The sequence below is a fragment of the Pelobates fuscus genome, chromosome 3 (assembly GCF_036172605.1).
Source record: "Pelobates fuscus isolate aPelFus1 chromosome 3, aPelFus1.pri, whole genome shotgun sequence".
In the NCBI taxonomy this organism is placed as follows: Eukaryota; Metazoa; Chordata; class Amphibia; order Anura; family Pelobatidae; genus Pelobates; species Pelobates fuscus.
In genome coordinates, this window is record NC_086319.1 from 317,988,746 (window position 1) to 318,012,292 (window position 23,547).

The window sequence follows — 23,547 nt, forward strand, 5'->3', positions numbered from 1 at the left end:
CACACATCCTCCACAGATAGGTACTTGCGCTGTGTTTTCCGGTCTCCAGTGACTCAGAGCGTCGGCTTGGGGTTTCCCGGGTGCTTGAATTGCTCCGCCCACTTTTGCGTCAATACGTAACCTACGTAGTTACGTCACTGCGTCGTCTACGCGTTTCGCCGTAAAGCTTCCTCAGGGCATCAATCAGTGACCTCCTGAGGAAGCTTTACGGCGAAACGCGTAGACGATGGTGTTTATACTCACCCACGCCGTACCGGTCTCCCTGTGTCTGTCCCTTCATCTATGACTGAGATCACGCTTGATGATCTCTGCCAATCCAATGCTTTCCCGTAGGAAAGCACTGAGAAGCTATTGCGCATGGGCTGCAAAACACTGCACCAATCCGTATCTCTGCACTTTAGTGGGCTGTCTAAGTCAATGCCACTAGTGGTATCATTAGGCAGCAATGTAAACACTGCCTTTTCTCTGTAAAGTCTGTGTTTACATTGTAAAACCTGCGGGGACAGACTATAGACAACAAAACCACTACATTAAGCTGCAGTGGTCCTGGTGACTATAATGTCTAATCTTTTATTATTAGCATTTATATAGCGCCATCAAATTTTGTAGCACTTTACAATATTATAGAAGGGGGAGATAAACAATAAATGAGACCATTACACATTGGGTTGAAGAGGACCCTGCTCAAACAAGCTTACAGTCTATAGGAGGTGGGGTATAAAAACACATTAGGACAGGAAATAGCAATCAAATAAGTTGGGAGTGAAGCAGAGCTGGAGGAGAGAGTAGAGTGCTGCCTTTTAGGAGAGAAATAGAGACAGGTATGTGAGGTAGAGGTTACTCTTTGAGGTCATAAGCTTTCCTAAAGAGATGGGTTTCAAGGCACTTTTTAAACCATTGAAGACTAGGGGAGATGTGGTAGGCATGCTATTCCAAAGGAAGGGAGCCGTCTGCAAGAAAAAGTCGTGCAAGTGTGAGTTGGCCATACAGGTGCCAGCAGCACCCATACAGCTTTGTAAGTTTAAAAAAACCTGGCTCCTAACTTTTCTTTTTTTTTTAGCTGGCTGCCAGATTCAAACAAATTTGTCACACCATGTATAATAATATCCGAATCAGGAACCAGCACTGAAATTATTTGCTCAGGGTTTATATACAGGAGTAAGTTGCCCACCGAAATTTTTTTTGCCCTGATTTTGGTGTCTGCTCCCTTTCTCGCTTGATCTCTCTTTTTAAAAATGTGCATTTGTTTTAGGTTTTTTATATATGTGTATATTTATATTTGATTGTTTTTTGGTTGTGATCAGCAAACCATGTTGCTTTACAGTGTGTTAGGAAGTCCAATTCCAATCCTCGAGGCCTTCTGGCCACAATTAGCTGTTTTTTAGGATAATGTTTTGATGTCACAGAGTAGTATTTTGAGAACTCCATCCAGAATTTATAGGAATTTGTACAATTGACTCCACCTTTATTGGAGCACCAACACATACCCAAGTGCTTACATTGTGTGTCTGCTTTTTATAACCTCAATATTGTTTGTTAGTTTGCATATTGGCTGTGTACGGAATATCTGTTAATTATCTGATTTGTGAGAGCTGGCCAGGCATTAGATTGCTGAGCTACTGCTAATTAAATAATTGACTGACAAATGTTTGTGCTAAATATTGGTCGTATTGAAGAGCCAACATGCCTTTGTAGAAGCCAGAGATTCGGTAAATCAGTAGGGAAGTTCTATTTATAAATTATTATACAATCTGATGCCAGGAGTGACATCTTTAGTCATGATGGCTTCTTGGCTCTGCTAATAAGCGAGAGAAAAGATGGCTATTGACCTACTGTGCTGTATATAATGGCGGGAGATTCTGCCAAAAAGAAGAGCGTGAAATAGGGTGTACTAAAAGCCAAGAAATAAACACCAGTGTGAAGTTGAAATAGTCGAGGTCTCTAGGATTTGTTTTGAGGTACACAAATAGAGACTTTTAAAATGATGAAATTGTTTAGCCTGCAGGGAATACTGTTACAGAGCTTAGTAAAATGCCATTTCTCAGGGACAATATATGGTTAGGGACGCAAGTAGACATGCAGAGGCCATGGATAATAGACAACTTCCACATGCAACAAATATAGAATTCTGTGTGTTAATATTGGCTTGTTAAACTTTTATAATGATGCATCGTTAATTTGCATGAACACAGACAGCCATTTAGTATATTAAAGGTGGTAATATATAATCTATTACCAGCTGAGTGAGACAGACCTGTCATAATAATCCTGAAAAGTTATAATCCAGATCACAGTGTGAAAGTTCAGGTGGCACCGCTCCTCTCCAGGAATGTGCAAACACAGGTGCACAACGTACACTGGCCAGCTCCAGTTTAATGAGGAATGAATCCAGCCTGGGTGCAGTCACGAGCCCCACCAGTTATCTTTTCAAGGGTGTGATCCCTTCCCAATGCCTAAATATAAGATTCTTTAGATCATAAAGATAAACCTTATACTTTATGACTTGTTTTGTTTGGCATAACTGTTATTTTTGGTGAGAACCTCTAAAATGTACAGGGTTTGAATTTTTTTTTTTTTAAATTAAAACAGAGCTCCTCTGCACATGAAAAATTACAAATATTGTCATTAGAAATAGATGCATTCTGGTTTTCTTATAAAAAAAATTTTTTTAGGCAAGTATATTTTAAACCATGCATTTTCAGGATGTTTTCAGACACGTGAATTATGCATATATCCACGTTTTTGTTTTTTTTTTATAGATGATAGAGCCTCTTTAACCAATAAGCCCTCTTCTGCCTGTCCAACTATTTTTTTGGTTTGTTCACATTATAGGTGTCCACCTTCCCAACAGGGTGCTATACAGTTTACTGGAGCTGTAGCTGCATCACCAACTTAAGCACAAGGATGGTGAATGGAGCTGTCAGTAAGCCGACCAACTTAGGTAGCTGTACTATTTATATTATTTGTGAAATATGTTCAGCTTTTGAAAATAGAGGGATTATCCTGATTGGCTTAGCCTAGTCTTGATAGAACTCACTGTGGAACATTGCATCTTATGTTATACTGTGTCTTTTATGTTTTTCAATTGCATTACCATTGATATAAAGCAGCATTTTGCCAATTTCCCTAGATTTTAGAAATTGATGTAAGAACCACCCAGTAATGTTCATCATCACACACATTGGCCATACTCTTAATCACTCTTCAAGCCACCCTCTCAAAATAATACTACTTCAGTCACTTGTGAACATGCATATCACCCTGTATGCACGCTCACACACACCCTCTCCCTCTCTTTCTCCCTCTCCCTCTCCCTCTCAATTTACATCCTGGTGGCTACTTATATTGCATGCACCTAAACCTGAAAATTCATGGTCAGTATATCTTGTGTGCAGACCTTTTACATACATACAGTCAAGTTATCCAGATGCATGACGTGTCACTTTAAATGACAAATATATGTTCCTTGTCTTCATTCTTTTCTTAAAATATTCCATTCCTCCACTAAAGTGACTGAGGACACATTGTAAGTCAACCATAGGTTCATGAAAACGGTAAAGTTTATTTTTCATTTTGGAAAGAATGTGTGCTATCATAGCATTCTTGCAACGAGTTTGAAGCCGCAGCTAAAGCACACAACAATTGTGTAATGCCACAAAGTGATGAGCCTGCAAATTCCATGCGTCCCTTAAGGGTAATGGGGTGAAGCATTGTAACCTATTGGAGGGGGAGGGATCATATATTGCTTTGCTAGTACAGTATATTAAATGCTTTGAAATTCGGAGAACCAAGATCAATGTCCTGTGTGTTTTTTATCATGATTAACTAGCAATGAGAGTGAGAATCCGGTCTAATAAAGAAGCATTTACAAATGCTAATTGCATCTACAGACTCCATCTGATAGCCATTATGGAGTCAAGAAGGATTGTTACCTTTTTGTGGCATAATGGAAAATAGCTAAAAAAAATTATGTATTCATTTATTTTGCCTTCTTTTGGATCAACAGCATTAAATAAGGTTTCAACGTTGGACTTTAGTATCCTTGGTTTTTTTTTTTTTTTGGTTTTTTTTAATATCCTGTCAAGAAAACCTGAATATGGCTGTTTGCCAAGAGAATGTTGGGTATTACGATAAGTGTGAATTTATATCAGTATTTCGTTATGAAGAGTCAAGAAAGACAGATGTCCATGTCTCAAGTGTGTGGGTGGGATGTGAAACATTTGTTTCCTGTATAGATTTCAAATTTCCACATTTTATAAACTTAAATTGTTTGTATCATTCTACCTATGTATCTCCCTATCCATTCTATGTAACTGCAATCTCAGCAAAGCTATTGTAAATTATATTTTGGATTGTAATGCACATACGTGTTCTGATTGGGACGCAGAGTAGCTGCTTGATTTGTTTGTTATAGCCATGAATGTGTTTTGTGACGACCTACAGTGTGTCAAAGAAATATGGCAAAAACACAATAATAGGTCGCGCTAAATACAAATAGATGTGTAGTAACAATGTAAAATAAATAAATAAAAATATAAAATATAACAAGATCAGAAAGACAAAATGAATAGGAATAAAATTATTAATATTAATATAAATCCACTTGCATACACACTAACAGTAAGGAATGGAACAGTTATAATGAATAGTCCCAATACTTAATAGTCTGCTTGTATATTCCAATAAATAAGTGGAAGGCTTGGTATGTAGGAATTTCCAATGAAGAGAATGGATCTTCTAATTCATGGGGTGTCTTGACTCCGTGGTATACATGGAAAGACAAAACAAAAACTCCAATAGTGCAAACTGAGGACCAATAAGAGCAGGATGAATATAGGGGAGGTATATTACTCACCTATTATTGAGCATAAACTAGCTCAAGTATAATAAGCATTCAGTGGCGTCTGCCCCCCACTGGCGGGATAAGGTGAAGGTAATTCCTCGGTATAAAAAAAGGGGAAGAAAAACAACCAAATATAGTGCTCACTGTAGATATGATAAAAATGAGTATAAACAGTAGAAATGCAGGTACTCACATTTGGATGAGCAGGATATACTGCTCAATCTATTCGTTTGGGTGGTATAGTCCCCACCTAGGATTCTTTAGCAGGTATCAGCTTCACAGTAGTATATGACCAGGTAAAATAAATAAATAAATAAATAAAGGATGTATGGCAAAATAATTCTAGGTAAAACCAATATTCCTTTAATAAGATAATAAATATATAAAAACAGCCAAAACGCGTTTCGCCACACAGGGCTTTATCAACTGGCAATAGTAAAAATCAGCCTGGTACATAGATGCTTAAATAAGCTAAGAAAACAAATGCTTATTCAAATTTTAGCGCCAAAATGACGTCATCAATACACAGTATAAAATACAAAAACATATTAAAACAGAAAAAATACAAATCCTTAATAATAATAATAAAAAAATAAATAAAACCCTTAATATTAACTTTAAAACGAGTGTTATTAAGTAAGAAGGATAAATAATGAAAAGGGAGTACTCAATCACGTGATCGCGGATAGCCGCGATCACATGGAGTTCCCTAAAGACTTTTGGGTAATGTAGTGCACAGCAAGGGGCATGGGAGGACCGGATGAGTGGGAAGGACAGATAGACACGTGATCGCGATGGTAAAGTAATGGTAATTAAATGTACAGGGAAAAATAAAAATAAAATAAAATAAAATAATAATAATTTTTCCCTGTACATTTAATTACCATTACTTTATGCTGCTTGCTCGTTTACCTAGACGGAGGTGTGCTTTGTTGTGCCGACCTCCGTCTAGACTACATTGCCCAATGCTCATTGCGGTATACCACGTGATCGCGGACGATCGCGATCACGTGTCTATCTGTCCTTCCCACTCATCCGGTCCTCCCATGCCCCTTGCTGTGCACTACATTACCCAAAAGTCTTTAGGGAACTCCATGTGATCGCGGCTATCCGCAATCACGTGATTGAGTACTCCCTTTTCATTATTTATCCTTCTTACTTAATAACACTCGTTTTAAAGTTAATATTAAGGGTTTTATTTATTTTTTTATTATTATTAAGGATTTGTATTTTTTCTGTTTTAATATATTTTTGTATTTTATACTGTGTATTGATGACGTCATTTTGGCGCTAAAATTTGAATAAGCATTTGTTTTCTTAGCTTATTTAAGCATCTATGTACCAGGCTGATTTTTACTATTGCAGAAAGAAAAGTCCTGCGCTCAACTCCCATCACTACTGGGCGGCTGCAATGACTAGAGTACACATCAGCCCCAATACATAGTAAAAACCAAAGAAAAACATGTTACTTGCGCTCTATCCTTTATCCCTATGTATTTTTAAAACAAATGGAGGTCTTTTAGTTACCTCCAAGGGCCATGAGAGGATTGAGCCCACCTGCCACATCAAGGCAGACCCCCCTAGGGCAGGTGGGCTCAATCCTCTCATGGCCATTGGAGGTAACTAAAAGACCTCCATTTGTTTTAAAAATACATAGGGATAAAGGATAGAGCGCAAGTAACATGTTTTTCTTTGATTTTTACTATTGCCAGTTGATAAAGCCCTGTGTGGCGAAACGCGTTTTGGCTGTTTTTATATATTTATTATCTTATTAAAGGAATATTGGTTTTACCTAGAATTATTTTGCCATACATCCTTTATTTATTTATTTATTTATTTTACCTGGTCATATACTACTGTGAAGCTGATACCTGCTAAAGAATCCTAGGTGGGGACTATACCACCCAAACGAATAGATTGAGCAGTATATCCTGCTCATCCAAATGTGAGTACCTGCATTTCTACTGTTTATACTCATTTTTATCATATCTACAGTGAGCACTATATTTGGTTGTTTTTCTTCCCCTTTTTTTATACCGAGGAATTACCTTCACCTTATCCCGCCAGTGGGGGGCAGACGCCACTGAATGCTTATTATAATTGAGCTAGTTTATGCTCAATAATAGGTGAGTAATATACCTCCCCTATATTCATCCTGCTCTTATTGGTCCTCAGTTTGCACTATTGGAGTTTCTTTGTTTTGTCTTTCCATGTATACCACGGAGTCAAGACACCCCATGAATTAGAAGATCCATTCTCTTCATTGGAAATTCCTACATACCAAGCCTTCCACTTATTTATTGGAATATACAAGCAGACTATTAAGTATTGGGACTATTCATTATAACTGTTCCATTCCTTACTGTTAGTGTGTATGCAAGTGGATTTATATTAATATTAATAATTTTATTCCTATTCATTTTGTCTTTCTGATCTTGTTATATTTTATATTTTTATTTATTTTACATTGTTACTACACATCTATTTGTATTTAGCGCGACCTATTATTGTGTTTTTGCCATTTTTCCTTTGAGGTTATTAGAGGGAACCTCATACCCATAGGTTGCAGCTTTCGATTTGTTCACAGTCCTATTAGATCACTCAGCGCTGATCCAATACCTATCTTTTGTCAAAGAAATATACTCAGTATTTTTTGTATACATAATTACACTTGCCCTCCAGTAGTATAATGTTATCCTTACATCTCATCTAGATGTAAACATACTAGGAATCCGATAGTCCACTGGACTGAGTTCTTCTCCAGAGCTCTGTCACTCATGATTTTGCATTTTTTGTTCTACAGGGCCACTTATTACAGTACAATAAATTATATTGTTGTTAGGAAGTGGCTCACACTTGAGTAACAGAAAGTGGGGGGGATAGCAGTGACGGTTGATAACAAAATGTGCCGTCTTTTTCCTTTAGAATGCACAATTGAAATACCCACACTTGTTATATTGGGAGTGCTAACAAACAAGCTGCATTCAAAAGCCTTTGCAAAATATATATTAAAACATGGTGGCGCCTGCCTGGCTTTACAGAGTTTGTCACTTAGCCGTTGGTTCAAAAGCTATACATAAGCCAATGTAGGAACAACTTTGCCATAAATGTGGTGGTAAAAAAAATAAAAATATAGCCCAGAGAAGCACAAATACCCATTTTACCTACAGTAAATGCCTGTATGGTCTTTGTGTATCACATCCCACTGATGGGATTTTTCATGGAGTGCTGGCTTGTTGTCTGACATATGCATTAATTACACAGGTTGTGGCACAACCCCTGCCAAGTGACGCAACGGCGAGATTATTGTTAAATGGACACTATAGGCACCAAGGCCACTTCATCTCATTGAAGTGGTCTGGGTTTAGTGCCCCTGTCCCCTTAAACCTCTAATGGTAATTATTGTAGTTATTGATAAACTGCAACAATTTCAATGCAGGGTTAACTCCACCTCTAGTGCCTTTCTACTAGACAGCCACTAGAGACACTTCCTGGTCCTTTGCGGATTATTGGTCCACTGAATGACGCCAGGAGTCCTCGAACTTTTCATGAGAATGTCCAGTGTCAGCTAAAACCCCACAGGAAAGAATTGATACAATGCTCTTCTATGGAAAAGTCCTAATACGCTTGCTGCGCATGCACATTAGGTGCCAGACGTCTGTGGAGGATGAGCGGAGGCGGAGCCTTACCCAGCGCCTAAGGACATAGGTGTGGGAATCAGGTAAGTTACAAAAGGGTTTTTAACTCTTTTTGCATTGAGGGAGGGTGGCACTAGTTTCCCATTAATGTTAACCTGGTTTCTTGGTGAAGTTTTCATTCGTAAAGTAACACTTTAAACTTTGGCTTGCTGGAACATTATGTTTGAAAAAGTGTTTGTTTGTTTTTTTGTTTTTTTTTTTCTCCATTTTACAGATTTCAATAGAAATTGGCACTTCTATAAATGTATCTTGTTACACCTTGCTGTCAGGCAGTTGCCATGTTACTTCCTGATTGTTTAGATCAGCTGAGCTGAGCTGAGATGAAGGGGCACCAATTGCTTATAGCACCTGTCTTGCAAAGTTAATCATTGAACAGCATAGGGAAGTCTGGGTGTGGGGAAAATGGGGAGGGCTTGCAAAGGCAGGCAGGAACTTCCTTATTTGTGAGAATACGTTTACCGATTTCCTATAAATGTAAAATAAATCCCCACTCATGCATTGAATACATAATGTAAATAAACTTTGTAATCAATTAAAAATATTAATTAATAGATATAAACTACCCTCCTGTCCAGTGTCCCCATTACCTGCAACTTCTTCGGTGTTGCACTATAAGCACCTCTGGTCCTTCTCACTTTTTAAAATTTCCCAGCATGGGCTATTTCCCAAGCAGACAAACCTCCTCCATGAAACCAACACACTGGCTTCAATGCTGTCTGAACAGAGTGATGTTAGCAACTACACCACGTGCACCGTGGATGCTATGCTTGGAGACCAGGAAGACCAACAGTGATAGGTCTTTCTTCCTCTCCTAGTCAGTTCTTTGACACAGAAGTCAATGATTTGACTGACAGGAGGGAGACAGATGTTTTAAAATAATTTCCTCAATCTATACATTTGCTATCAGTTCTACTTGCACACAGTATAGATGAAATATTAAGCTCTTTAAAATTAGCAGAAGTACTGCGTACAATGACAGGCGCCCTTTAAAGAGAGAAAATGTCCTCAGGCATGGCTGAACTGTTAAAGTGGATGAGCTAACAGCTGTTTCTCAACAATTTAAAGGGCATTCTAAAATCTATAATTACTACAGATCATTGTACCAGTATGGTGGAAGAGTAAGTGTGCTCCATCTCCCTGGTTTTTGTCAGACCATATTATAGTAGCTATAGCGGGTTAATTTAGTACTCTGCGTATGATTACTACCCATCATTGGGTAACCAGCAATACGTGAGGGCTTTGTCAGCAGACTATAAGTATTTATGGGATGTCTGGGGTGCCCACCTGCAAGGGGCACTTTTGTTAGAGAGAAAACCTGCTCAATAAAAGTGTTTTAACAAGGGGAAGTGCAAGGAAGTGCAAAACAGATTGCCTAGGGTTGAAAGAACTTTCCAATTGTCAGCAAAGTTTAAAGTGTTGTGTTAAAACTATAAAACCAGCATGCATGTATGTAAACAAGGTCAAGTGAACAAGCTGTGGGATGGGAAGAAAAGTTAATATCTGTGATGTGAGTCTTATGGAGGAGCTTACTAAGGGAGTTGATGATTGGAATGTTGGTCTCCTACATTAATACAAGGAGGAATTCAAAACCGATTGGAAACCAAAGCGCAACTTTATTTAACCCATCAAGAGCGAAAAAGGGGTCCCTCCATCCCCTGAAATATTTTTTGAAATTCGCAGAAGGCAAATAATGGGTGCACCTTCCTAAAATCAGAACTGGAAATAGGGACATAATATGGACTCCTTCCTTTTCTCACTTTGTGTTAGTTGGTGTAAGTGATTGAACACTCATAACTGTGTTATGAAAAAAGGCATGTGTAGGTGCTAGCTATAATGTGAACAGGCAGCAGTAAACCTACAAGGATTCTCAAACCTTGCGTAAGATACAGAAATGTGGCAAAACAGGTGATCCACGCCAAACAGAACTGAAATCACACGGATATTCTCAATCTTAACAATAACCCAATAATGTGTAATTATGTATATATGTACTCTTACTGGAGTAAAGTGATTTTGTATTTCGGTACCAGGAAAACCTAAAAATAAAACAGAAATACAACTAAATATAGTATATGTCTTAATGGTTTTACAGACAGTTAAGTATATAGGTGTTTCACTCACACTTTTATGAGCTATTGAGAGCTCTGCTGTTTAGCGCTTTGACGGTACAATCCCCATCTTGGGATATATGTAGGTCCACAATTTTGTGTGTCCAGTACGACTCCAGCATATAAAATAAAGCAGAGAGGATCTAATCGTGCAATATGTTAAAATATATAAGGTGCACAATAGCAAAGTTTCCTACTTACACTTTGGAGAGCAATAAACTTTCTCTGGTGGTGTAATCCCCACCCGAAGGACGTGCAGGAACCAGGATATTTATTAAGCAGCAAAACAACAAACTGGATAGGATGTAGACAATCATATATAAAGTTAAAAAGTAATATTACAAGTGAATAAAATATATAGATATAAATAACTTTTTTCTAAGGTCACACTTTACGCGTTTCTCCCAGCAGAGCTTCCTCAGAAGTGTGGATGATCCTCAGAATGTCCAAGTTTATATAGGAAGTTCGTCTCCAATTAGTAGAATTAGATGTGCTGATTTACTTCTGGTTCTTTGGGTCCCCCGAAAGTGATGCGCTGCGACTGACGTGCATTGTGGGATGTGTAGTCCTTTCCCTTTCTCTGAATGTCTAGTAATATGTCCGGAATACTTATACCACCAAGGATTTATATCACCAGAGCATAAATCCTAAGACTGGGATTGTACCGTCAAAGCGCTTAAAGCGGCACTGTCATGCCGAACTTACCTTTCCTCAATCTCTTCCTCTTCTCCCCCTCTCTCAGGATCTGTTATTCTTTTCTTCCTGTCTTCTTTAGTTTTCTTTAAAATCATAAGACAAAGTAGGGACTCTGTCTTATGGAGGATTCCTCCGCTTGACCAGCTCTGACCAGCGGAGGAGCAAAGTGTGCTTCATTTCCGCTGGTCAGAGCAATTTTCCCATGATCCCTAGCTTTCCTCCCAGTTCCCACAATGCTTCCTGTCAGTATTGCCGAAAGTCCTGTCACTTAGACAGAACGCCGGCAAAACTGCCGAATTGCATCCTAACAGAATGAGCACTGTTTCTCCATTGGTGTTAGGATGCAATTCGGTACTTTGTTCGGATCGGAATTTCATTCAAATGAATGAAACTCCGATCCTATTCATTGCTGTGGCTGCATCTTGCAGCCGCTTAGTAGATAACTCCCTAATTCCCACGGTATCAGGGAGCTATCTACTAAAAGGCTGAAAGACCTAAATTGGTCTTTCAGCCAAATTAACTAACACCAAGTAAAAATGACTTGGTATTAGTAAATAATATGCCCCTACTCGCTATACCGCGAGTAGGGGCATGTCTAGTAAGCAGTGAGCAGCCTGTGGCTGCTCACTGTAGAAAAAAAATAAAAAAAATATTGCCCCCCACCCCTAAATGACGGGTGGGGGCCGTAAAGTAAAATAAGGGAGGGAGACCTATTGTCCCCCCCCCCGGCCCCCACCCCTGAGCGGTGGGTGGGGGCCATAAAGATAATGAGGGGGGGGGGACCTACTGTCCTCCCCCCAGGCCCCCACCCCTGGGCGGCGGGTGGGGGCCATAATAGTAGTAGGGGGGGACCTACTGTCCTCCCCCCGGCCCCCACCCCTGGCCGGCGGGTGGGGGCCATAATAGTAATAAAGGGGGGGGGACCTACTGTCCTCCCCCCCGGCCCCCACCCCTGGGCGGCGGGTGGGGGCCATAATGGTAATAAGAGGGGGGGGACCTACTGTCCTCCCCCCCCCCGGCCCCCACCCCTGGGCGGCGGGTGGGGGCCATAATAATAATAAGGGGGGGGTCCTACTGTCCTCCACCCCTGGGCGGCGGGTGGGGGCCATAATAGTAATAGGGGGGGGACCTACTGTCCTCCCCACCCCTGGGCGGCGGGTGGGGGCCATAATAGTAATAAGGGGGGGGACCTACTGTCCTCCAGCCCCCGGCCCCCACCCCTGGGCGGCGGGTGGGGGCCCTAATGGAAAAGGGGGGGGGGGCCTACTGTCCTCCCCCCCGGCCCCCACCCCTGGGCGGCGGGTGGGGGCCATAATAGTAATAAGGGGGGGGGATCTACTGTCCTCCCCCCCCCCCCGGCCCCCACCCCTGGGCGGCGGGTGGGGGCCATAACGATAATGGGGGGGGGACCTACTGTCCTCCCCCCGCCCCCACCCCTGGGCGGCGGGTGGGGGCACTAAGTAAATTCTTCATTTTTCAGCCCCAAAAAAGGCCAAATAAAAAACCATCATAGCCGTCGAACTAAAAATAAAATAAAAAACCCGAGCGCAAAAAAAAAAAACCCGACGAAAAAGAAAAAACCCGAGCGCACAAAAAAATAATCCATCTTCACCCATGGAGGGCTCCGCGCAGACTGAGCTCCGCAGGGCGGGGCAAGGCTTATAAAGCCTTGCCCCGCCCTGCAATTAGCCTAAGAACACTCTGATTGGTGGGTTTAAGCCAATCAGAGTGCTCTTTGTCATTTTACAAGCGTGGGAAAGTTCTTTGGAATTTTCCCACGCTTGTAAAATGACACAGAGCACTGTGATTGGATGGATTTCAAGCCATCCAATCACAGTGCTCTGTGTCATTTTACAAGCGTGGGAAAGTTCTTTGGAACTTTCCCACGCTTGTAAAATGACACAGAGCACTGTGATTGGATGGATTTCAAGCCATCCAATCACAGTGCTCTGTGACATTTTACAAGCGTGGGAAAATTCCAAAGAACTTTCCCACGCTTGTAAAATGACAAAGAGCACTCTGATTGGCTTAAACCCACCAATCAGAGTGTTCTTAGGCTAATTGCAGGGCGGGGCAAGGCTTTATAAGCCTTGCCCCGCCCTGCGGAGCTCAGTCTGCGCGGAGCCCTCCATGGGTGAAGATGGATTATTTTTTTGGGCGCTCGGGTTTTTTCTTTTTCGTCAGGTTTTTTTTTTTTGCGCTCTGGTTTTTTATTTTATTTTTAGTTCGACGGCTATGATGGTTTCTTATTTGGCCTTTTTTGGGGCTGAAAAATGAAGATTTTAGAAAAAAGAAGACGTTGAATGGTAAGTTTAATTTTACTTTACAGGTTAGCAATTTTATTCCCCCCTCACTATTTTTTAGGGTGAGGGGGGTAGGTAGGGGCATTTTTTATTTGGGTGGGGGGTGGGTGACTAGGGGCTTGGGCACCCCTAGTCACCTTGATGGGGGGGGAATTTACTTAGTGCCCCCACCCGCCGCCCAGGGGTGGGGGCGGGGGGAGGACAGTAGGTCTCCCCCCCCCCCCTTTTTCCATTAGGGCCCCCACCCGCCGCCCAGGGGTGGGGGCCGGGGGCTGGAGGACAGTAGGTCCCCCCCCCCTTATTACTATTATGGCCCCCACCCGCCGCCCAGGGGTGGGGGCCGGGGGGGGGGAGGACAGTAGATCCCCCCCCCCCTTATTACTATTATGGCCCCCACCCGCCGCCCAGGGGTGGGGGCCGGGGGGAGGACAGTAGGTCCCCCCCCCCCTTTTTTTCCATTAGGGCCCCCACCCGCCGCCCAGGGGTGGGGGCCGGGGGCTGGAGGACAGTAGGTCCCCCCCCCCTTATTACTATTATGGCCCCCACCCGCCGCCCAGGGGTGGGGGCCGGGGGGGGGAGGACAGTAGGTCCCCCCCCCCTTATTACTATTATGGCCCCCACCCGCCGCCCAGGGGTGGGGGCCGGGGGGGAGGACAGTAGGTCCCCCCCCCCTTTTTTCCATTAGGGCCCCCACCCGCCGCCCAGGGGTGGGGGCCGGGGGCTGGAGGACAGTAGGTCCCCCCCCCCTTATTACTATTATGGCCCCCACCCGCCGCCCAGGGGTGGGGGCCGGGGGGGGGGACAGTAGGTCCCCCCCCCTTATTACTATTATGGCCCCCACCCGCCGCCCAGGGGTGGGGGCCTGAGGGGAGGACAGTAGGTCCCCCCTCATTCCCATTATGGTCCCCACCCGCCGTCCAGGGGTGGGGGCCGGCGGGGGAGGACAGTAGGCCCCCCGTCCCCCCCTTATTACCCTTTTTTTTTTTTACAGTGAGCAGCCACAGGCTGCTCACTGTTTAGTGGACATGCCCCTACTCGCGATATAGCGAGTAGGGGCATTGGGGAGATTTTAATCTCCCTTGTGCTATTATGGGGGTCATATTGACCCCCATAGAGTGAGGAGGGGACCTGGGGGGCTTATGAAGTGGTGGGGAGCACTGCTCCCTGCCGCTTCTATAGTTACATATTACAAGGAGGGAGCTGCACGCCGGTAGCTCCCTCCTTGTAATAAACCGAACAAACAAACGAACACTGATACACAGTGTTAGTTTGTTCGTCTGATTTTTTCTATTCATTCATTCGTCTGTCTGATGAATGAATGAATAGGTGAAATTCCCGTTCGCATGTCCAGATGTTTCACTGGGCATGTGCGGGAATCTCACAGTCTATCTAGTGTGGGCAGATGACGTGTCCCACAGGGACTTCACCTACCTACACAAAGATGGCGGCGCCCTGAATATAGATCGGGGCAGAAAATAAAGAATAAAAAATAGGTAATGTGGGGGGCATAGGGGCATTTGGGGATGACTAGGGGGTCGATTGGATGTAGTTGAGGCGGGAGGGGGGTTAAAAAAAAAAACGGAATTCGGCATGACAGTGCCGCTTTAACAGCAGAGCTCTCAGTAGCTCATAAAAGTGTGAGTGAGACAACTATATACTTAACTGTCTGTAAAACCATTAAGACATATTACACAATTTTATTTGTTGTATTTGTTTTATTTTGAGGTTTTCCTGGCACCGAAATACAAAATCACTTTACTACAGAGAGCGTACGTATATAGATAATTTATTACACATCATCGGGTTATTGTTACGATTGAGTATATCCGTGTGATTTTTTTTTTTTTTTTTTTTAAAGAATTTCAGTTCTGTTTGGTGCGGATCATCACCTGTTTTGCCACATTTCTGTATCTTACACAAGGTTTATTTATTACCTGTTGTTTTGTCACATTCTGTAACTGTTATAAAGCACCGACATTACTTTAGGTATTCTTGCAGGTTGAAGAAATTAGGATTTAAGGCTCATTGCAGAGAAAGTGTTTATCGGTTTGTTCCAGTCAGTGTATTTTTTGTTCATTCATGTTACTATAAAACACAAGTGATCCAATGATTCGGTCGGCAACTTTGCTTCTAGTTCTAATTTCTACGTCCATGCTACTATTTTCCATGTCTGTGAATACTGATTCTGCCATTTGGAACATGGTGTTAGAAGTTACTGGAGTGAAAAGATCACGTGTTAATCCTGTTAGCGAGGCAGAGTTGATCAAACTAGCAAGTGTTAGACTTAAGAGAGGTGTTGAAATAATTAAAGATTTTTTTTTCTTGTTTATCATGTGGTGAACACCTGCACATCTTCCTGTTCCTTCCTTTTCACTTGTCAGTGAGCTTACACTTAATAGGCTTTATTAAATTCCTTCCTCCCAATTATGGCTCTCATTGAACAAATGTTGGTGTGGAGGGGGGGTGGGGGTGGGGGTTAATTTTTTGTGGAGCTGTCAGTTTCATTTGTTTCTGAAGAGCAAGCTATATTTCTGCATTTGTCCTCATTGTTCTAAAAGATTGTTTAACTATGCCTATTTATTTATTTGTTAGCTATGCTCATCTACACATTTTTGGTATTGCTAGATTGTTAAAAGGGCATTTTATGCACCATAACCACTATTACTTGCTTTCGTGATTTCAGGAACCCCATGGCACTGTAACACAGGAGTTAAACCGTTTTCAGTTTGACACTTTAATTGCCTGTGTGACTGCCATTCCTCTGGTTATTCTATGATTCCACTAAAACGTTAAGCACATTATAGCATCAGGAATACAAGTGTATTCCCTCAGCCATACGGCTATTGGAAAGGCTTAATATAAACACTTTTACACTTGCCTCTTTCAAGCACCGAGGTCCTGGGCGCTGGTTCATCTTTGTTTCCTCTGATGTTGGCAACAGGCAAGGTAATGTGCGAGTACCTTGTGCACATTAGGCCTTCCCTGTAGGAAACCATTGCATCAATGCTTTTAATATGTGGATTTTGACCAGTTAAACTCAGAAGTAGAGGTCTGGTCTAGAATTTCTCTGAAACTGCAATGTTTTAGAGACACTGCACCCAGACCACTTCAATGAGATGTCACTTTAATTTATTCTTCTTTAGTGATAACAATTTGTCCTTATCTGGATGTAATTCTCTGAGAATCTAAACATTGTTACCTTTTCTGCTATATCTTTTTGTGTAAAAAAAAATACAAATAAAATATATATATATAAAAATAATTTTATTTTTAATTAATGCATAGTGTTATCACAGTTCTTTTCAAAATAGAAGTACTTTTACATTCATGTTTAGCATTAAAAAGATTATACATCTCCCACTTTGTGGGTCGCGTGTCTCTTGAAAATTACTTTTGAGGATTGTGTATTTTTCATTGTTCCAAGGCCTGACTTTTGCTTCATAAAGCTCGTGTGTGTGATGTATAGATATATAATTATTACCGGTGTGTGTGTGTGTATATACTAATTTTTTATATAATATTTTTATTTAAAAAAACAAAAATTATATATTTAATCACTGGTATAACCTTTTTGGCAAAAGGCTGTGCAGTGGAAAAGCTTTACCCACAAACTTCCCTTGCAAGTGGGATTATTACTGAAATTATCTCTTGCAAAATGTGTTTTGAAAAAACTGTTATTCTGGGTTCATTTAACATAACACCTTATTAGTTACTTTGGTGAATACTAATTTTTCCCCCCTGTGTTTTGTCTACAGTTATGGGGTAAATCCCGAGAATGTCATCCTGTATGGTCAGAGTATTGGCACAGTACCTACAGTAGACCTGGCTTCTCGATATGAATGTGCAGCTGTTATACTTCACTCCCCTCTTATGTCTGGTCTACGGGTTGCTTTTCCAGACACAAGGAAGACCTATTGCTTTGATGCATTTCCTAGGTAAGACCACAGACTTGTTTGGATCTTGTTGCATGCTGAAGTTGTATAATGACTTTGTGTGGTATGCATTGTAGAAATATCTTGTTAGTGGATTTAATTTCCTTTGGAATTATCTTGACTTATTACAGCAAAATATGTATCCTTAATGTTTAATGCATGACCAGTGGACCATATGAAAGAGGGCATCAGAGCCTTTTACAACTAATAATTGTAAGATATTCAAATCCATTATGATTTAAGTAGGGTTTGGGAATAGCCACAGGGTTCTGTTTTTTTACTTAAAAGGAGGCATATTGGAAGTTGTATGGTTAACACTTATTCCAGAAGATAGTTAGGGTTGTAGCAGATCAGATCTCAAGTGGGTGAGTTTCATATCTGTACAGACAGTGCAGGAAAAAGTCCTATCTCCTATGCTTCATATTACTGTGACCGTAATACTGTGGGGTTGTGTAATGTGTTATCATCGGTCATTAGAGCTACTTTAACCTGGGTTCTGAAATTCACTGGGAGCCTAAATATCCTAGATCAGAATTACAATGTTATCACTTTGATCCATTCTTTTTTTTTATTTTTTTATTCTTTATTTTAGTTGTGCTTAGTAGTGACAACAGTAAGGCAGTTTACATGAGAAATGTTGCAATGGGTCAGACAATTCAGAGTAATATAAATGTATACAGATTTCAGCATTTAAAAAAAAAAAATGTAAACACAATAATAAACTATGGTCAGGATGTGTCTAACGATTTGGAATTGTGAAGACAGGCCGTGTGCCCACAATAATGAGTCTAAGTACATATGGTAGTAAACAGGCTAGGTAACATGCTCAAGTCGAGTACTATTAGGTAGTAAAGATAAACTATTCATGTGTGTATAACTATTAGTCGTAGTTGGATTATGCATCCCTATATACTGTTGGGCACTGGTGAAATTAACATAAGATTGAAAAAAATAAAAAGGTGAGTGAGAAGGAAGTCCCTAGGCATAACGTTGCTAGTTAACATCAAATAACATGCTAGGTCTGTTGTGCTTGGTAACTACTAACAGAAGATGTACATTATCCTGTCGAGATATAACTAGTGTTTGCTGTTTGATGCTATGTTAAGGATTATTCTTATGCATGGTATGTCAACTAGTTCTTATCTATATACCTGGTTACACCTCCTGACCGTCTGTTTTCAAAAAGGTAAATGTGCTTGCTGGGTAACTGCAGCGGGTGTTACAGACAGTTGGGGGTGAAGCAGGACGTGTGTGGTGTCGGTCAGCCGATGCCCTGCGGAATCATAGCGTCTTCCTGGTGTGGCGGTCTGCGCCCCCTTTTGGAAGCCCTGGGCATGGTGCCTCCGTGACGGGAACCAGCTCCGATGGTGTCTTGAGGGGTATGCGGCTGCTCGTTCTCTCGTTTTGCAGCGCTGGTGGCAGGGAGTCGGGTTATGCTGTGCCAGACACTGAGAAGCTGGCTTGGTGAGTGCTTTTTAGGTGCCTGTTGTGTGGTTGCGGGTGTGATCTTGCGCCGGAGAAACATTGCTTCTTTTCCCGCCTTGGGGACTGCAGGAATCTGCGCTGCCGGACAGCCGCTTTTGAGGCTTGTGGTGTGTGTCTATATTGGCTGCATCGCTTTGCTGGTCGGATCCACGAGACCACCAGGCTTTCTGCCTGGTGGTAGGTTGCTCCTCGGCTGTGCAGTGCATCAAGGAAACATTTGCAGAGCCAGTCAAAGGTCCCCTTTGGTGGCGAGGACGGCTTGCTGTGGGGGTCTGCGTTGGGCGGCCATCTTGGCTGTGCTTTGGAGGCCTGTCGCCCCTGTTTGCCGTGTGGCCGGTTTATCTACTGTCTATTCTGGTCGCTTCGTCCAGTGGGGACCGGGATATCCCCCACCAGTCCTGAGGGGGAAAGGGGGGGGGGGTAGGTTGAAGGTAAGTCGCTGGAGGGCTTCTGCGTTAAGGAGAGCGGCTTGGGTCTCGGGGCCCCGGGGTAGTGTCTATTGCGTCAGAGGGGCACATAGTTCTCCGCCTTTGGCCCCGTTTTTAACCCGCTTGGCAGGAGATCATGCTAGATACGTGTGCACGGCCTGGTGTCCGGGTTCCGCCCCCCGACAATTATTTTTGAGGTGCAAGGACGTTACAAGTGTTCTTGCAAAGCCCAACCAGCAGGGTGGGTGAAAACAAAACAATAAGACCTTTGAGTCTGTTGCACCATTATAGTAAAATAAGTAACCTCAAACAATGATTTTGCATTAATGTCTAGAGCTCATTATTAGACTAAACATGCAATCAGGTATTGCCTGGACAATGTGATGGGTGTTAAAAAATATCGAGAGAGCATGGTTTACAACTTTCACATCGGGTAAGCAAGAATTGAAACCTATCATTTACTAGACATAGGTAGATCAGACACTCAACGAAATACAAGACCACTGTATCCAAATGATAAAAATCTCATGCTAAAGAAATACAGGAGAGGTTACCACCGAGACTGACCTCCCCAGTCACGTTAACCTGACCCTAAAGTTAAATGGCACTATTAGTGAATGCTAAAAAAAATATCTAAAGAAATGAGGATAAGCAAAGAAGGCAGCCATGTAAAATGAGGGACATGCAAAGAAACCTAGATACCAGACTCCCATGTCTGGGGATGCACCAAGTGCACAATGCATGAGATCTGAAGGCATTCACTGTAGGGCTTCCCTCCTGCCCCAGGCTATGAAGTAGCATCTCTGTCAAAGACTCTGTGGCTATAATAATCCGGGTCCTTCACCAGCAGGGAAAAGCAGAAGGTCCTGATCTTGCGTCGTCTTCTTTTGTGAGCGATGTATTGGGGCTGGGCCCTTATTGGTCTTCAGCCCAGGCAGGTTAATAATGGTCGGATCTGATGACTCTTGAGCAGGTGCTTTACCCGCAGGTGACCATATTGCCTCCAGCTGCTCAGAATGTGGTCCGAGGCAATAGCCAGCTGTGGAGCCAGGTTTGCAGTGTGAATAGGCCTTTTGCTGCTTCTGTACTTTTGGACCCGTTACAGGGCTTTTAGCAGACTTATGATCGCTTTGGCTGTCTGAGGCTCCTGTCTTCTCAGTCAGTTGGCAGATCATGTGCCAAAGGTGTTCAAATGCGCTTGAGCAATGCGTTTCTCACAGGAGGCCCCTGCTGTATTGAGACTTGGCTGTAGGCCTCCCCTCGTCATCCATCTTGGAACACGTAGCTGGGATACGGGACCCATCAGGACCAGTGGCTGAGGATAGGTTGGTGCTGCCATGGGGACCGGGAAATCTCCCGCTGGCCCAGAGGGTTGGGGGGGGGAAATCGGCCAGTGGCCACAATAGGCCAGAGAGCCAAGTTAGGTTTAAAAGAACACTATAGTCACCTAAATTACTTGAGCTAAATAAAGCAGTTTTAGTGTATAGATCATTCCCCTGCAATTTCACTGCTCAATTCACTGTCATTTAGGAGTTAAATCACTTTGTTTCTGTTTATGCAGCCCTAGCCACACCTCCCCTGGCTATGATTGACAGAGCCTGCATGAAAATAAAACTGGTTTCACTTTCAAACAGATGTAATTGACCTTAAATAATTGTATCTCAATCTCTAAATTGAACTTTAATCACATACAGGAGGCTCTTGCAGGGTCTAGCAAGCTATTAACATAGCAGGGGATAAGAAAATCTTAATTAAACAGAACTTGCAATAAAGAAAGCTTAAATAGGGCTCTCTTTACAGGAAGTGTTTATGGAAGGCTGTGCAAGTCACATGCAGGGAGGTGTGAATAGGGTTCATAAACAAAGGGATTTAACTCCTAAATGGTAGAGGATTGAGCAGTGAGGCTGCAGGGACATGTTCTATACACCAAAACTGCTTCATTAAGCTAAAGTTGTTCAGGTGACTACAGTGTCCCTTTAAAGACGTTTAGCTAATGTAGAATTTCGCTCTTTACTTTTGAGTTCATTACAATTTAGTGTTTAGTGAGTAAAGGTGTGTAAAGGCATTGTGGTGTGTGGCAGAAATTGAATAAAAGCATAATGTGCAGTATTTAGAGAAATACTGCAAGCATCATAACTGCTCCCTCTGCTTATTGTGATGGTCTATGGCGCAAGTTGGCTCTGTGTGCAGGCTCTCTGTTTTTTCTCAGTCCGTTTTTAAGTGCTTAAGGAAAAATTGGAGAACTTCACAGCCCCCAAAGCCCTCTCCACACCTTCCGACATCAACTTTAACTTCCTCATTATCAGGCCAAGCATTTGAATGGAGTGAGCACACTTTCAGAGTGGGCCATGAAAGCTTTAAATTACCAAAGAGCTAAACACGTTTTGCTGCTGCCCCTTCAGAATGTCCAAATATACACTGTTCACTTTGGCTGTGCCAAATAAACACAAGGAGACTCAATTCTGCAGCATCAAATGCAATGCATGGTCATGTTGTACAATCACTTGGACAGAAAATTAAGAAAAATGTACTCGTTATAATGTTGCAAGCTGAGGAGAGGGCAGGCTTTTGCTGTTGGGTAGTATTTTTTTTTAAATTAAAGGAACACTATAGGGTCAGGAACACTATAGGGTCAGGAACACTATAGGGTCAGGAACACTATAGGGTCAGGAACACTATAGGGTCAGGAACACTATAGGGTCAGGAACACTATAGGGTCAGGAACACTATAGGGTCAGGAACACTATAGGGTCAGGAACACTATAGGGTCAGGAACACTATAGGGTCAGGAACACTATAGGGTCAGGAACACTATAGGGTCAGGAACACTATAGGGTCAGGAACACTATAGGGTCAGGAACACTATAGGGTCAGGAACACTATAGGGTCAGGAACACTATAGGGTCAGGAACACTATAGGGTCAGGAACACTATAGGGTCAGGAACACTATAGGGTCAGGAACACTATAGGGTCAGGAACACTATAGGGTCAGGAACACTATAGGGTCAGGAACACTATAGGGTCAGGAACACTATAGGGTCAGGAACACTATAGGGTCAGGAACACTATAGGGTCAGGAACACTATAGGGTCAGGAACACTATAGGGTCAGGAACACTATAGGGTCAGGAACACTATAGGGTCAGGAACACTATAGGGTCAGGAACACTATAGGGTCAGGAACACTATAGGGTCAGGAACACTATAGGGTCAGGAACACTATAGGGTCAGGAACACTATAGGGTCAGGAACACTATAGGGTCAGGAACACTATAGGGTCAGGAACACTATAGGGTCAGGAACACTATAGGGTCAGGAACACTATAGGGTCAGGAACACTATAGGGTCAGGAACACTATAGGGTCAGGAACACTAACATGTATTCCTGACCCTATAGTGTTTAACCCACCATATATAACCCTTAGCCCCCCTATAAAAGTATAAAATTCACCTGACTCCGCCCCTTTTGTGCCATCAAAATGGCTGATTTTTAGCCCATCCGATGCTTTCCCATAGGGAAACATTTGATTAGCTAAAATCTGCATGGGGCGGGGCCAAATTCCGTTTCAGACAATCAGGACCTCCTAATAGAGATGCATTGAATCAATGCATTTCTATGAGAGTAATTCAGCATCTCTATGGGGACGCTGAACGTCAGGGCTGCTTTTTTTGGCAGCACTGACCAAGAAAGCACCTCCATCTAAGGAGTGGCCACTTGGTGGAGTCCCTAGGGGCAGTGTTTACATGACAATGCCTGAAGGGAGCGATTATACGCACCAGAACAACTACATTACGCTGTAGTTGTTATGGTGACTATAGGGTCCCTTTAAAGCTCAACACAGAACTGCAGCTTTGTTTCTTAAAGGACCACTCTAGTGCCAGGAAAACATACTCGTTTTCCTGGCACTAGAGTGCCCTGAGGGTGCCCCCACCCTCAGGGACCCACTCCCGCCGGGCTCTGGGGGGAGGAAGAGGTTAAACTTACATCTTTCTCCAGCGCCGGGCGGGGAGCTTTCTTCCTCCTCCTCCTCTTCTTCCTCGCGACGTCATCGGC

The 23,547-nt window shown here is 42.5% G+C and overlaps 1 protein-coding gene across 1 annotated transcript in view; it reads left to right on the plus strand.

The window, feature by feature from the left end:
* Positions 1-23,547, plus strand: part of ABHD17C (abhydrolase domain containing 17C, depalmitoylase) — a 47,197-nt gene that overhangs the window by 17,787 nt on the left and 5,863 nt on the right. Inside the window, exon 2 of the mRNA XM_063448905.1 lies at positions 17,404-17,583. Coding sequence (XP_063304975.1) covers positions 17,404-17,583 — 180 coding nt within the window. The remainder of the gene's footprint in view (positions 1-17,403; positions 17,584-23,547) is intronic.